Source organism: Sinocyclocheilus anshuiensis, unplaced genomic scaffold (genome assembly GCF_001515605.1).
Source record: "Sinocyclocheilus anshuiensis isolate Anshui unplaced genomic scaffold, SAMN03320099.WGS_v1.1 scaffold392, whole genome shotgun sequence".
NCBI lineage: Eukaryota > Metazoa > Chordata > Actinopteri > Cypriniformes > Cyprinidae > Sinocyclocheilus > Sinocyclocheilus anshuiensis.
The window spans coordinates 4,571,051-4,587,208 of record NW_015557091.1 but is presented as its reverse complement, the minus strand read 5'-3'; the positions used below and the strand labels follow the sequence as shown (position 1 = coordinate 4,587,208).

At 34.6% G+C, this 16,158-nt stretch overlaps 1 protein-coding gene across 2 annotated transcripts; it reads left to right on the top strand.

The window, feature by feature from the left end:
* The first annotated feature begins 1,672 nt into the window (after nucleotides 1–1,672).
* On the top strand, nucleotides 1,673–13,769 carry LOC107677212 (RNA-binding protein 40-like). Of its 2 annotated transcripts, none has more exons than XM_016472025.1 (16): nucleotides 1,673–1,730; nucleotides 2,969–3,128; nucleotides 3,215–3,262; nucleotides 3,352–3,461; nucleotides 5,064–5,153; nucleotides 6,742–6,853; nucleotides 7,481–7,549; nucleotides 7,772–7,914; nucleotides 8,495–8,620; nucleotides 8,754–8,908; nucleotides 10,963–11,130; nucleotides 11,479–11,573; nucleotides 12,673–12,731; nucleotides 12,903–13,035; nucleotides 13,197–13,269; nucleotides 13,749–13,769. In XM_016472025.1, the coding sequence occupies exons 2-15, from the start codon at nucleotides 2,973–2,975 to the stop codon at nucleotides 13,263–13,265; spliced, it is 1,533 nt and encodes a 510-aa protein (XP_016327511.1). In that variant the 5' UTR covers nucleotides 1,673–1,730; nucleotides 2,969–2,972; the 3' UTR covers nucleotides 13,266–13,269; nucleotides 13,749–13,769. The 2 variants fall into 2 exon arrangements, with proteins under 2 accessions (XP_016327511.1, XP_016327510.1); XM_016472024.1 differs by lacking the exon at nucleotides 13,749–13,769 and adding an exon at nucleotides 13,501–13,609.
* The last annotated feature ends 2,389 nt before the right edge of the window (nucleotides 13,770–16,158 follow it).

Sequence of the window (16,158 nt, the reverse complement as noted above, 5' to 3'; positions counted from 1 at the left end):
AGAAATACCACAAAAATAAATAAATAAATATATAAATAAACAAGACAGTTATTAAGTAGGTAGGTAGGTAGGTAGAGACTGCATGGTTTACCTGCAAAAATTCATTTGTATCACATCAGGACCATTTAAATAAGCAGCCAAAAATATAGTATTTATATATATATATATATATATAAAGAAGAAGAAAAAGAGATACTGCAGAGTTTAACTAATAATAATAATAATAATAATAATAATAATAATAATATATATCTTTTTCTTTTTTTTTTCGCAAAGCAAATTACATGAACTTCAGTCACCACCATCAAACAATGACCGACATGCTTCTGGAGAGTTCACAGTATACTGTCTGACCATGAGTAGTCAGCATGAAAGCTGATTTATGCTTCACAAGGCAATGCTGATGGGGCACAGGCCTTTCTTTTTTGACATGTTTCTGTCACTTGTGGGCCAGCTGACAGGGTGGTCAGAGGCAGGCAGCCCTCTTCCCTGCTCTCTCCAGGCCCGGACTGTTCGGTCAGGGATTAGATACCTTCCGCTCCTCCCTTCACCTCTGAAATTTCAGAGCCAGCCAGGCTGAAAGGGGGCATTGTTCCCCCCTGTAAGGAATGCCCATGTTGTCTGCAATGAAAAAACTTCATTTGCACTGGAATTTGGAGGCTGTCTGACAATAGTGAGGACAATCTCCAAGTTTGTCCAAGTTGGCCCATAAACCGGGGTCAGTCCTCTGTGATTGTTCCCAGAGTATGAAAGTGAACTCATAAAGGCTGTCATCGGGTTTGAAATTATGTTCTAATGAAGTTACTTTTCATATCTCAAAAAAATTCAAAGCTAATAGCTAATATGCCATGGATTGAAATTCAGCATATAATTTGTATTTGTAAGGCACAATGGGGACAACCAATCCAGATCTGCAACCGCTAGTCCACTCTAAGCAAACATAAGCTGTTGCCAACTTTCAAGCTCATTGGATATGCATTTCTGAAAATGTGAAACAGGGGTGTCATGGAAAAAAAAATCCTGAATAAGTGGGACTCAGGACAGAGGGGCAGTACGGTATAACTGGGAAGGAGGAAGGGAGGCCATAATTTGGCTTGGTCATATGCCAGCCGTACACACATTTGTCTGATCTCCACATACTACGAGAGTTACAGAGAAAAACCAATAGAGTCAAGACCTTAACACTTATAAAGGTCAGCACACTGACACAAATACACTTTCATCAAGCTTAACCATTTAACCTGGTTAACTACATTACTTTAAGAAAGAAAATGGGAATAAATAGATAATACATGGCAACTTTTTATATTTCTTATTATTAATAATTATAGCTGTAATTATTATTTACAACTACTACTATTTTTAAATAGCAAATTTATTTATTTTTTATTTACTACAATTTTTAGAAAATTATTAAAATATAAATAAAACAGCTCATATAACCTGAGGTCGATAAACACTTGCTTAAAGTTAAAAACCTCTTTACTGGCTAAATATATATATAAAAAAAAACTAGTCTAAAATGCTAATTATTATTTTTGTGAACAACAGTGCCATCTCCTGGCCAGAAAAAAAAACGTTTTCTGAATTTGGACCGTTTGTGATTGATGTGCATTGCACACCAATCGGTGAAGTGAATGACCCACATTCAACCAATCAGGTATCAGAGTTCCTTGACCTCATTAGACACGCCCACAAACTTTGTGCGGAAGAGCGTGAATTTGAACCGGGTACGTGTGTCTCACATCTCTCATAAACATTCACATGTCTCAGTTATTATCTTTATACTTTATAGTTCTTTAGTAGCACAATGATTTATTTGTTGTTGTTTATTTTAACTTTAGCTCCTATGTTCCCGAGTTTTGTTGTGAGCTGTTGAAGCTAATGATTTGTGAGGCTCGCTTCAGAACAAAACCTCTAAACTTGCATGTGCATTTGCTAATTTTTAACCTGTTTACTTACTAACACACTCTTAAGCCTGATACTCCTTAAATGCAAATCCAAAGCGTCCTTCTGTGTTAGATAAGGGCTGATATGTTGCTATAAGTCCTTTCTAGCCTGAACTGATACTGTGTTTCTAGAACTTCTTTCCCCTGAGCAACACTAGATGCTTAAATTCAGTTCCGGACAGATGCGCTGCAGTTTTAATAACATCATGACAAATTATACTCTTATTATATTACTGAAAAGGACTAGAATGCAGTAACCCTTGCAGTTTATTTAATTTTGAAAACAAAAAAGTATTCATATTATAATATTATAATATAATTAATTCATATTTAATACATATAATAAAATAATATTTAATTTAAGTCCGTTGTGCCATTGACAATAATGCACATTTCCCTGACAAGTTCTCATTAATGCAGAAACAAATCAGTACTTTTACTACTGTAATGCAAAATAATGATAATTTATTATTTTACATTGTAATGGTAAGATATTATCCAATTTAGCTTTGTTTTTTTATTTGTCTGGGCAGGAATGATGTATGTATTGTTGCATTGCAGTAATGGGAATTCGGAAGGGAATGTGTAAGGAAATATATAAACACCATAAATAATGACATTTTTAATTTTATTTATTTATTGGTCAAATATGTTGCAGTAATTAGTGAGATTTGCTAATATATGTCAGAGTGCTTGTCTGTCTTTCAGTTTATTTTCAAAAACATTATTTTGATATTGGGAACATATAAAATTGGTTAAATTTATTATGCACATTACTGCATTTGTATTGACATTAAAACATTATTTTGGTGTGTAATGTAAAGGAAAGCTGTGGACAATAAATCCGAATAAAAGTTTACCTTGTAAATTTGATTTAATAATGCAGCAAGTCTTTTTATGACTCCCTAAATTAGAGTAAAAACAGGCTTTTTTAACCTCTGCTCATCTTAAGGTTCCACATGTTATTTGCATCATGAATAGATGAGTTACTGATCGATTTAATTGTTTGTCTTTTTTAGAATCATGGCAGAGGCAGACGAGGCCGACATTCAAACAAAGAAAAGCAAAACCCTCATCGTACGACATCTGCCCAGAGAACTCAACAGAGATGAAAAGGAGGATCTCCTGAAATATTTTGGTGCCTCATTTGTCAGAGTGCTGTCAGAGAAGGGACCCCTAGTAAGTTGCAAGATTTGCAAGTATGAAAGCTGCAAATTGCTGTGGGTAAATAAATACAGCTGACCTAATTGTGTTGTCATCTGCAGAAACATATGGCATTTGCAACCTTTAGCAGTGAGACCTCAGCCTCTAAGGTAAAACTAAAATACACATGCTCCTCTTGTGGTTTAAGAGCTGGTTTCGACATATGCTAGTAAATCGAATTGTTTCTTTCCACCCACAGGCACTGAACAGACTTCATCAGCTGAGAATCCTTGGTCACACGCTAGTGGTTGAGTTTGCCAAAGATCAAGACCATGTCACTGTTTTGAAAGACCCACCAGTGTCTAAGAGGTAAATGGCAAAATCAATAATAATAGACTTTCAGCGATTCCTGTTCCTTCCCCTCCAAAATAAGCAGTCTAGATGTGTCTCTGATTGGCTAACTGTCTATTTTTATATTTGATCAGAACTGTGTTTATGAATGTTTCTTCATATATGGGCACTTTTATGTTGCAGGGATTGATTTAATATATTTCATTTTGTTATATGATATTCACATTAAACTGTCTTGGATTTGTATTTATTTACTTATTTGCTTATTTTTTGAAACCTTGCCTTCATAATTTATTTTGGCTACTTTAAAATTAGGTTTTACTAGATTTTTAAAAGATTTCTATTTAGAATCGATGTTTTTTTTATTTTTTTTTATTATGAGCTTTATATAAATATATATATATGTAATATAAATGTAAATATAAATATATATGTCCCAGACAAAGCTAATGTTAATTGATTCAAAACATTGATTATATTCACAAAAATGATATACATTGTTTACAAAAATACACATAATTTTAATCCTGACAAAGTCAATTTGCCTCTAATAAAGTTTTATTAAAAGATTGTCAGTTTATTTGAGATAAAATATGAGACTTATGATGTGTAATGAAAAATAGGGAAGGTAACGATCAGTTGTAAACAACATATTTCTGTTGTGCGTCATTTTTGCACTAAAATAAACTAGTGTAGAATCAATTCTCACTCAGAATTGCTAGTAAATTTTACAATTAATTACAAAAACGGTAAGAAACACATTGAATTAAACATTAAATTTGTATTTTCTTAAAAAGAAAAAGTACTCCAGTAGTCTTGGATGTATTTACAATAGTGCTGTCAAACGATTAATCGCGATTAATCGCATCCAAAATAAAAGTTTTTGTTTATATAATATATGTGTATGTGTACTGTGTTTATTTATTATGTATATATACACACACATACAGTATATATTTTGAAAATATTTACATGTATATGCATTTATATATTTATATTCTTATATTTTATATTATATATAAATATATTTAATATATAAACAACATATTTTTCTTAAATATATACATGCATGTGTTTGTATTTATATATACTTAATAAATATACACAGTACACACATATATTATGTAAACAAAAACTTTTATTTTGGATGCGATTAATCGTTTGACAGCACTAATTTACGACTTTGAAAAATCATTTTTACAGTGTAACCAAGCTTTAATTTAGTCAAATTATGCAAAATAGTGTGAAAATATTATTTAATTGTGAATCTGGGATGTATTAAGTACTAGCTATGAAATTAGCTTTAACAAGACAAAGTAGCAATTTTATACCAAAAAGTAAAAAAAGTAGTTTCCAACACAGAATCATATTAAACAAAGTACATAATTTGAGATAAGGTGGAGATTTTAATGATATTTCATGAAAAATTACAGAACTCTCATATGACATAAGTACATACTCAGTTTTTAGTTTGTTAGTAGACAATTTGTTGACAATTAGTAGACAAATTAAACTAGTGTGTTTGAAAAAAGTATTTTAAGAGAGTACATAGGGCCAAAGATGCCCATAGTTGAAGAAACACCCTTGTATAACTATTAACAGTTTTTCCTTCTGTTTCAGTGGTGTTGATGCCCAGTCTGAGAAGGGGAAGAAAGAAAAACAACAAACCAATGTTCCTCTGGTGGACAACAGCATTGCTCCCAGTCTGGGGTAGGTGTGCACATGCATCTGTGTTTTTGATCAGCACATCGACTTCCTCTGCATGCGCCATCTCACTGTGTCACTGTGTTTTATGATGTCACTGGAGATTTGAGACAGGCTAAGCTCGCGGTTGACATCCCGTACCTGGTGTCAGTAGTTCAGGTCCTGGTAACCCTGTAGGAAGTGCCCACAGCGAACAGCGAAAGATGGAGAGAGGAAGGAAGTTGGAGAGTGGCTGTCACCATCCGTCTCATGTCCAATTACAGGCCCATGTCTCAGAGTGTCTGTTCTGCGGTGACAGCCCGTCTGCTCTTGCCATGTGGTGGCACCAGGTGGCCTTTGATAAAGAGACCGTGGGCTAAGATATAATTTTGCACGAGGAGCCCGCACCTCACCTTCACTTAACGAGCGGAGCCGTGACAGATTTTTATTTATTTAATTCCGCTAGAGCTGCTCGTGCACAGAGCGGGATCGCCTGATAAGCATGTTTTTCAGTGGTGAGATGCTCCGAATGAAGTGCAGACCGTTTCGATGACAGAATACGCAATCAAATTCAACTTGAAAGAGTCTCTTGACATTCAAAGCTTTTGGTTTGCAAGAGTAGTCCATGCAACATGAGCATAAAATGCATAAGCTGGATCTTGGAGCTCTTTTTTGTATATATATATATATATATATATATATATATATATATATATACACAAGTGTATATGTGTATATGTATAAACAGAGAATTCATCATTTTACATTTTTTACTTTATATTTTATATAAATTAATGTACTTTTATAACTAATGAGAGACACTTAAATTCTCATTGGTATTTTTTATAATAATTATTATTAAATTAGTTATTATATTTTAACAATTATTATTAAAATCTTCCTAAAGTATGTCTTACTGTTGTCATACTAGCAAAGCATCGCTAAACTAGTCTATTGATGTCTTTATGAAACTTTATGAAATATTAAAAGCACATTGTTGTTTAATTTTATATTACCAGCAAAACCATTGTGAATATTTGATATATTACTTGCCCTAAATTAATTACTATAGTGATATTCAGTGTTGAGGAGTTAATGATAAGTGGCAATGGTACTAACCGATAGTTTTTCAAGTAACAAGTCATATGAACAACTAACAGTGTAGCATTATATAACTAATTATCGCTTAGTAGGTTTCCCTGTTTTGGAAATTTCCTGAATTGGAAATTTCATATTCTTTTTGTAGAGAAATTAATATTTACAAATTGCCATTCATAACTGGAGTTAGATCGTCTGTTTTATTAACTGTGTGTATATTTATGTGTTGAAGTTTTGTGCAAGTTATATACTGCTTTTTTATTTTTATAATCAAAAATAATAAAATATAAAATGTTAGCTACTTTTTGAGTAGCTGCTCTCCCGTCCCCAAACGCAGGCGTGTTTTGCAGGCGTGGGCATTTATGAAACACAGCCAAATGTTTGTACCTCGCTCTTATATTTATGCTTCACCATTATGTGCATGCATTTTGTCACGGGTAGCATTTCTGGAAATGTTTCCCTGTCTCCTCTCCGAGGCTAACAACTGGCAGTTTTTCATTTTTCTTTCCTCCCGCAGGTTGAAATTTCAAACAAATCCAACGCTGAAATATTTATACCCTCCTCCTTCAAGTGGAATTTTGACAAACATTACACACACTCTTCTGAGCGTGCCCAAGTTCTACGTTCAAGTGAGTAGAGGCTACAAAGATTTTTTTTTTTCCCTTAACTTTTTTTGTTGTTTTATTTATCAGTTCATGCTGGGAATGTGTTAACACACATCTGTAGGCTTACCTCTTGCGTATCAGTATCTGTCTCCTATTTTCAGGTTTTTAGTTCATATCAGGTAAAAAAAAAAAAAAAAACAGAAAAACATTCATTCTCAGCTCTCTCAGACTGGCACTAATGTGATTTTTTTCAGAATGAAGTCCAGTCTCTAAAACATCAAACCACAATATTTGCATGGAATTATTCTGATGGTATTAATATCGTGCTCATGTGGGAGGGATGAGTGATGTATTTAACATTTTCCCTTAAGCTACACTGCAACGTTTTGTAAAACCAGGGAGATGTTATAATTTCCCAGGCTGCCTTTTGGTGGCGCTAGATTTCTGAGAAACAGGCTGGCGCTTTAAATACATTAAATCTGTTGCTCAGAGCTTCGTTTCAGAGCCTAAATATATTCCCACACAGCAATCTGGGTTACATATGGAGCCAGGGTCACAATTAATGTTTGTGTCCAAGAAATACTCAGTACCAGGTGTGTGGAAACAACACACACACTCTTTTCTTCATCAGGTGAACATGTTCCTCCACAGGTTCTTCACTTAATGAATAAGATGAACCTTCCTTGCCCGTTTGGACCAGTGACGGCTCCTCCGCCAATGGTGAGTTGGTATTATGCACTTTTGCATTGTTTGTCTTAACTCAAACAATCAGGGCAGCACGATGACGAATGTATAATATGAGTCACGTCTTGGCGCATCGCTTGAATTAAAACTCAGCCTCATCCCTGATGCTTTGCTTTCTGCTGAATCCCATCAATATAAGTGCTCTGCTAATACTGATGAGCTTGAGAAGGTGTAACCCACTCATCTGCACCGTTTCAGTTTGAGATGCCTCCAGGCCCAATGCCGCCCATGCCCCCACCCTTCCCCCCAGAGAACCCTCCTCTCCCGGAGCACGAGGAGGGGGCGTCGGGCAGTGAAGAAGAATCTGAGTACGAAAGTGGAGATGAGGAGGACAAGGAGAGGTAGCTGGTTTTCCACCTTTCTATTTTGTCTACAAACTGTTGTAGTTTGACGTTATTAGGTAACTATTATTAGGCAGTGTGTGCAAACAAGTGGTTGCGTTTACAACTGTTTTAAAAATTGATAATAATAAGAAATGTTTCTTGAGCATCAAATCAGCAAATAAGAATGATTTCTGAAGGATCATGTGACATTGAAGACTGGAATAATGGCTGCTGAAAATTCAGCTTTTCATCACAGGAATATATTACATTTTAAAATATATTTAAAAAGAAATCAGGTATTTATAACTGTATAACTCTTCTACAGAGAGATTATTATTAACCATTTTTGTGTCTGCCACTTGCCTAAAACGTAAATGCAATCTCTTGTCCAATAGCTAAAAATAACTGGTAGTATTTTTGACTATGCATCACCAGCTTTGGCATGTTTTCTCATTGACAGATTGTCGGCCTCCAGAATGGCAGCAGCTAAAAGCTGCAAAATGTTTGGTTTGTTTGTTTTGTTGCCGTGTTTTGCCTTGCGTTCGAAAGCCATACATGTTTAATAGCTTCTCACTTCTTCTCTCTGCATTCCACAAAGGATGATTAGGCTGATGGGCCTTGTTAACCAGCCATGCAAAAGACCGTTGAGAACAAACACTTCTTCCAAGAGAAAGAAACCCAAACTAAAAGACCTCCTGTTTATTCCCAAACCAGATTCCCACGGGTAAATTCTCAGCTGCATTTCACTTAACCAGAAGCTTCTTTATCATTAATTAAGTAAAACAAAACTGCACCTTTTAGTTTCAAAAGACCACCTTCAGCAATACACAAAGAGAGCTCAGTGTTGTATCTCTCAGCCCCTCAGGCCGAGCCTTGCAGCCATCAGACGTGTTTGAGCAACCTCAGACGCTTGGACAGAAAAAGATTGAGTTCCATATATCGGCTGAGGTGTCCACCATCCTCGAGGGTCCCAGACAGAATCAGGAACCGCAATTCACAGATGCGAATGAAGGTAAGGCTTCACGTCCCCCGCCACTCCTTCCACATCATCCATTTATCTATCCGCCTGCATCACCGAATGCGCCCCGGGTTCAGCCATCCATCCTGAGCGGACCTGCTCAATTAACACAGCAATTAGCCCTGAGAATAGTGACTCAGCTGGAGAGAAGATTTAATGTATCGGGCTGTCAGCAGGCCGAGCTGCTCTCGCCATGAGGCGTTGAGACCCTCCCCTGCGTCAGGATAACCATGAAACTTTATTTGGGAATCAGGAATGATGGAATGATCAAACTAAAACAAACACACCCAAAACTTTTCGGTGCACTGTTAAAAATGTCAAATTGACAAAACGGCGGATGTGGTTGCCAGATATTTACCATAAAAAAAATACCGTAGCAACATTTCAGGTTTTATGGATTTAAATGACATTTATAGTGAAAACCTGTATAAATTGATATAATGTTAATATACCAATCTACTAAAATTCTAAATCTGTTTTGTACATTTATAATATACCAATGACCAACAAAAATACAGGTAGTGAATAAAGCCACATGCAGAATCAAAAATCATCACAAGTAGCTTTGGCACAAGTTGAGGTAATCATACACATATGATTAATACATAATCATAATCATCATTCATTATCATCACACAATAATTAATTTAATAAGATTTTGCCTAAAAAAACTAAGAAGAAACGGTGATTTCAATGAAAAAGAATCAAATGTATAGTTTTACTCAAAAAATTCTGGGAATGTCAATTTACTGTTTTTCATTGTAAATTGTAAGATGACTTGTTCTTTTTCATTTCCAAAAACTCGCAATTAATCGCATCCAAAATAAAAGTTTGTGTTTACATAAAATATTTATATTTCTGTATAAGTACACATACATACATGTATATATTTAAGAAATATATGCAATGTTTTTAAAGTACACACAGATAAATGTATATATTTAAAAAATATATGTAGTTTATACGTATATATGTGTGTGTTTGTGTGTATATATAAATATATATATATATATATATACATACAAAAATGAATAATATATACATACACACATACATATATGTGTGTACATTTATATATATCTATAAATATGCACAGTACACACTTTTATTTTGGATGTGATTAATCGCGATTGATCAATTTGATAGTCCTACTGTTTATAGTAAGGGAACTTGCTGTTAACCAATTAACAGGCTTTTACTGTTAAAATGACAATAATTCTTTACAGTGTGCAGGCATGTCAAAGCAATTATTTAACACAGCAAAAAAAGCCGTCCTCTGCGGTCAAATTTAGATCCAGTCTTTTGTTTACCTTATCTTCCTGTTTGTTTTCCATAAATGTCTATGACCTAAACCCGAGATGGAAAACCTTTCAAAGACAAACAGCTTTCCTAACCTGTTTAAAAAAGAAACGAGCACAGGGACGGTAGTTATTTTGCATTAACTGATAATAAACAATATGTTTAAATGACGAGAAACGTCAAAGGAATCCACCTCTCTGAGGGAAACTTATCAGCACTTCTTGCTCTAGTACACATTAGGCACTAGATCTGAAGGACAAGTTTCCAGAGGATTTGTGTAGCCTCGCTGCTTCCCATAATTCCTCAAACACATTTGCTTACGGCTTACTGCCAACTGCCAGGTGACATCTCCAACTGTGCTATGAAAGAACCTGAAAGAAAACCCCACAGAGCGTGACCCCACGCAAACACACCAGTGTCACCCTCAGAGATTAATACACTCGCCTGTTTCTTTTTCCTCTGGCATGGATTTTCCATTTTAGCTGTTTTTACGTGCCTTTTGTTATTGATTACAGGAATCGTTTTTGCTTTCGTGCGCGACAAGAAAACAATCCTGCGTTTTTGTTTTCGAGTTTGTTTTGAATAGTCAGGGCTTGTCAATTTGATACGTGTTCACACAAGACTTGGGTGCCGCCGTTCACTTGTTATCGTTGAAATTTGCAACAGGCCGCCTGTCTCAGACAGATTGAAATTGAGCACCGTGACAGTTCAAAGCACCCTCTAATTATGTTTATGCAACTTATTCCTAGACACGGCAGAGATGGAGGTTTCCGTTCAGGACGCTGCAGAAGGGTTTGGGAAAATCTACCCAAGCGCTCAGGTCCCCAGACAGGAGGAAGAGAGGGAGGAAGATGAGGACATCCCCTCGGAGTTCATCTCTAGGAGAGAGCTAGAGAGAGGGAGACTCTCCAGAGACGGTGAAACACTCTCAAATTGTGCACACATACACGCTTGTTCTTTGTAGTACACTGAACATCAAATAGAATTGAGAAGCTCTTTGTAAAGAATTTGCCTTCGAGTGTTTGCAAGAAACATGCAGCCGATCTTTAAAGAGGAAATTAATATTTGATATGAAGCACACCAGGCTGTTGTCATATGACTGTTTGCATGTTTCAGATGTTTGCGAGTGACTGCTTAATGTATTTATTTTATGTCAGTCAATCATTCCTAAACGTATGTTTGAAAGCTTTATTTCTCAGATTTACTATTCAAATGATTGTGTGCGTCTGTTGTATTAATTAATTTTTTTATTGACTCTTTTACAGAGATGAAGAAAATGTCTGTGTTTAAAAATTATGAACATGGAGAGCCAACCTGCAGACTTTATGTTAAGAATGTTGCAAAGCAAGTTGAAGAAAAAGTAAGTGTCTGCTCTACCGACCAAAAAACAAACAAAACTAAACTAAATAGTTGAATATTAAAACTAAATACTAAATGATATCATTTATTTTTACATTTATTTATAATTTATTAATTCATTCATTTATTCAATGGATGAAATAGAATAGACAATTTCTGTGTAACTGGATAATTACTTTATGGAAAAAAAAATATTTGTTTTGCATTTATATTTTATTTATTTATTTTAATATAATTGAATGAGTTGGACTGAACAATTATTGGATAACAAAATGTATGGATAAATATTTGTTTTTGAAAAAAGATAAATACATCATTTTATTTTTGATGTATTATATATTTTATTTATTTATTTTTTATGATTAAGACCTTTGAACATCTGGATAATTTATGGATTAAATTACTTGTTTTGGAAATAATATTTTATTTTGATATTTTATTTATTTATTTTATTAATGTAATATTTTAATATTAGTGGCTGAGTTGATTTATTCATTTATGGATAAATATTAAAGTAGATTATATATTATAGTTAAATATATATAAAAAAATTAAATATAATTTAATTGTTTATTAATTATTATTCATTTTTTATTAATAATTTATTATTATTATTACTGTATGTTTTATACATTTATTTTCTTAGACTGCACAATTTTTATGATTAAGATCTTTGGATAACTGGATCATTTATAATAATGTATAACTGGATAATTTATCATTTTTAATTTATTATTATTATTATTATTATTTTTACACATATGTTTTATACATTTATTTTCTTGGACTGGAACATTTTTGGATAACCAGATAATGTATTAATGTATCAATAAATATTAACCAGTTTTGTTATTTGGCCAAGTGGGCATGCAAATAATTTCAAGATGGAGAAATATCAGCCTTTATTACTAGTTACTAGTTACCCTTTATTACTAGTTTTTACAGTATACTCCAAATATACCATATACGTTTGTATTCTACATATAGCAAATTCTTAAGATTGCATAACATTTGCTTCAGTGTGTGGTCTAGAACAGCCTGAGAGCTCTCAATTCTCACTTTATTACCAGTTACATAACCCAGCTCAATCTTTTCTGCAGGATCTGAAGTTCATCTACGGCCGGTATATCGACATCTCCTCAGAGGAGGAGAGAAACATGTAAGCACCACTGTCTCATGCCTCAGGCCCTTGTCTGGGGCCTCAATTCCGCGAATCACAATCAAAGCCAATGAAAAGAAAACATCACTCCTATATTCCTCAGGAGTGGTGAATAAAGGCGAGTTCTTCATGAACATGTGCTGATGTATAAAGTGTGTTTGTTCCTGTCAGGTTTGATATTGTTTTGATGAAAGAGGGGAGGATGAAAGGTCAGGCCTTCATCGGGCTCCCCAGCGAGAGAAGCGCAGAGAAGGCCTTAAAGGAAACCAATGGATATGTTCTCAACGACAAACCTCTTGTGGTGGTATCCTTTGTTTTTCAGTCGTTTTTGGCATTAAGTTTCTGACAGAATGTTTTGTCTTTCTTTCTCCAACAAAAACAGTGTGTTTTTGCTTGTTATACCTAGGATTTATTATTACAAATGTTTTACTGTCAAACAAAATCACGCCTTAACTTAAACTCCAGCAATTTGCCCGATCTGCAAAACCTAAACAGGAATCTGCTGACCCAAAGAAAGGAGGGAAAAAACACTGAACTGGTGGGTTAAAAGACCAACAATGTTTGTATTTACGTATATATTTTTTATAGCTATGTCTGTTGAAGTAGGTGGGTGACAAATGTACTGATTATTTTTATTATAAATTATTATAACTGGTTTGGATAGCCTCTTGATTTTGAAGCTTGAAGATTGATTTTTTATTTTTATTTTAGTTTTTTTAAATGCTTTGTGTCCAGATAAATTTTAACCCAACATTTCTATTTGTTTAAGATGATGTTGATGTACAATCATGAGCCTACAGGAGCTCCATCTTTACTTCATATCCTTTAAAATATCCTTTAAAAGAGTTATTTGAATTGCTTGCTTTGATAAAAAAAATATAGGCAATAACTGAATTCTTCCAAATGTCAAGCAATATTTTTTATGTTTATGTTTATTAGCATAAATTATATATATATATATATATACATTACACATAAAGCTTGTTATTAATATTTTTTCCTCCAATTTTATTGCAGAACGCTGCTGTTGAGTTCTGTTGGACAGAAGTTCATCATCGATTAATGTAATATTATTTTTTATTATTATATTTGATTTTGTTGATATGTCTTGCAATACAAAAAATAAAAGGTAAATAATACTTTTATCTGGATCTTCATTGAAACTGCTGGCCGATTTCAAGACCCTCTCATAACAATATTGTTTATATATTCTTTTCTTTGCAATATTGTTATTAATCTGGGTTGTTTGTGCGCTCAAGGTTGCAAAAGGTCGGATCCTGATGTTTAATGGTACCAGTATTGTTCTGCACACACAACATGTGCCTTTGATGTGAAGGAGAATACATTTAGAAGTCGCTATCAGTCAGCCAGCTCATCTTCCAGCAGCACAGCAACAGATGGTGCTGTCAATACAGCAGAGCTCAGACAAACACAAACAATACACAAGAAAGACTGTGACCAGGGCTGGCCCGACTCGAAGATTAGCTGTTATTTGTTCACTGTACTTTAGTCTGAGATCTAAGATTCTCAAGACGCATTGTGCCAGGTTTGATTTCAGGGACGCCAAATGCTTTTGCTTTTCATGATTAATCATGATGCTCAATCATGATCTGTCTTGACATTAAATATTAAGCATGAATGAGATTTGAGATTTTACTATGCTTTGCAACATTTTGGACACACAAAGAAACCATTACTGTCCCGTGTTTTTTTTTTTTTAGGAAGTACTTTCAGAGGTGTCCAAACTCGGTCCTGGCGGGCCAGTGTCCTGCAGAGTTTAGCTCCAACTTGCCTCAACACACCTGCCTGGAAGTTTCTAACATGCCTAGTAAGACCATGATTAGCTGCTTCAGGTGTGTTTAATTAGGGTTGGAGCTAAACTCTGCAGGACACCGGCCCTCCAGGACTGAGTTTGGACACCCCTGTACTAGATCAACTGATTAAGGGTTCAACATAAACCACACAGGTCAAAAGTTTGAAGTAATTTATTAATGGATGAAAATGTTTCACCAAGGCTGCTTTTATATACATCAAACCGTAATATTGTGAAATATTACAATTTAGCATCTATTTTAATTTAAAACCTAATTTACTATTTGATTTGTTGATGAATAGAAAGTTCAAAAGAATCTTTAACATTTATTTGAAGTAGAAATCTTTTGTGACATAAATGTCTTTACATTAATTTATTGCTTCTGTGTTGAATAAAAGCATGACTTAATTTTTACATTTCTTTCTGTATTATTATAATTTTTTACAAATCTTGCTTACCCCAAACTTTTGAATGGTAGCGGATCATGGTTTCCACTAAAACATTAAGCAGCAAAAACTGTTTTCAACATTGATAATGCTAACAAATGTTACATGGGCAGCAAATCAGCATATTAGAATGATTTCTGAAGGATCATGTGACACTTTAGACCGGAATAATGACTTCTGATATTCAGCTTTGCCATTACAGGAATAAATTAGATTTCAAAATAGAAAATTGTAATAATATTCCACCATTTTATTGATTTCACTGTATTTTTGATCAATTAAATGCAGCCTTGGTGAGCAAAAGGTCTTTCAAAAACATGAAGAAATCTTAATTAGTCCAAACTTTTGACCGGTTGTGTGTAGAATATTGTGGTGGTTCATACGAAGCCCATCTGATATTCAAATACTCTTTTGATTGCTTTGCCTAGATGAGAAAAAAATTCCAGTTTCCATCTGTGTCCAATGGCATTCCCAACAAGGGCCCTTTTATCACTTTTGAAATTATTCCTGATAAATGTCTTGGTAATTCTCAATATTTCCACGGTGGCTGGTGCATTTGTCATCATTGAAGTCAGTGGCAGAGTATCTCACAGATGGGAACTCCTCACGGGTGGCATTGAAGTACGAGCCGCAGGTCGAGTGCCTCCTCTCCCCTCCGCCCGACGCACATGTGTGATTGATGACAACGTCTGTGTAGATCTTCACCTGCAGGAGCCACATCGGTTCATTACCATGAGCCCACAGCACAACACTGCCTACCGGGACACATCAAAGGACACTGCTGTGTTTTCCTATCTACAGTGGGAACGCAATGAGGGTATCAAAGGGCTTTGGAGCTCTAATATAAGGAGAACATTTTAAATGAGGAGATCTGCATTTAGAGGAATATAATTCAGTCAGGGACATCACTTGGGCAGGACAACTGGGAACATTATCCCATGTCCAAAAGGAGAGGGGGTCCACCCACAAAAATGTGTTCAGAGCCCTGATTTCTGTTTAAACTGATGTGTTGGTTTTTAATCTACTTGGTTTAGGTGGTCAATGTTGCTACAGGGCTACCCTAAGGTAGGGTTTAGTCTAGGGCTAAATATAAGCTGGTCAATATATTATTGAACAGAATTGGCGCTGGCAGATACAGTATATCTTCATCATCAATCTAATTAAAATA

Bases quoted from the DNA above. Each gene is read 5' to 3' on its own strand.
- LOC107677212 (XM_016472025.1), top strand. From the start codon at position 2,973: ATGGCAGAGGCAGACGAGGCCGACATTCAAACAAAGAAAAGCAAAACC. The intron at 3,129-3,214 runs GTAAGTTGCAAG...TGTCATCTGCAG, and splicing joins TGTCAGAGAAGGGACCCCTA to AAACATATGGCATTTGCAAC. The intron at 3,263-3,351 runs GTAAAACTAAAA...TTCCACCCACAG, and splicing joins GTGAGACCTCAGCCTCTAAG to GCACTGAACAGACTTCATCA.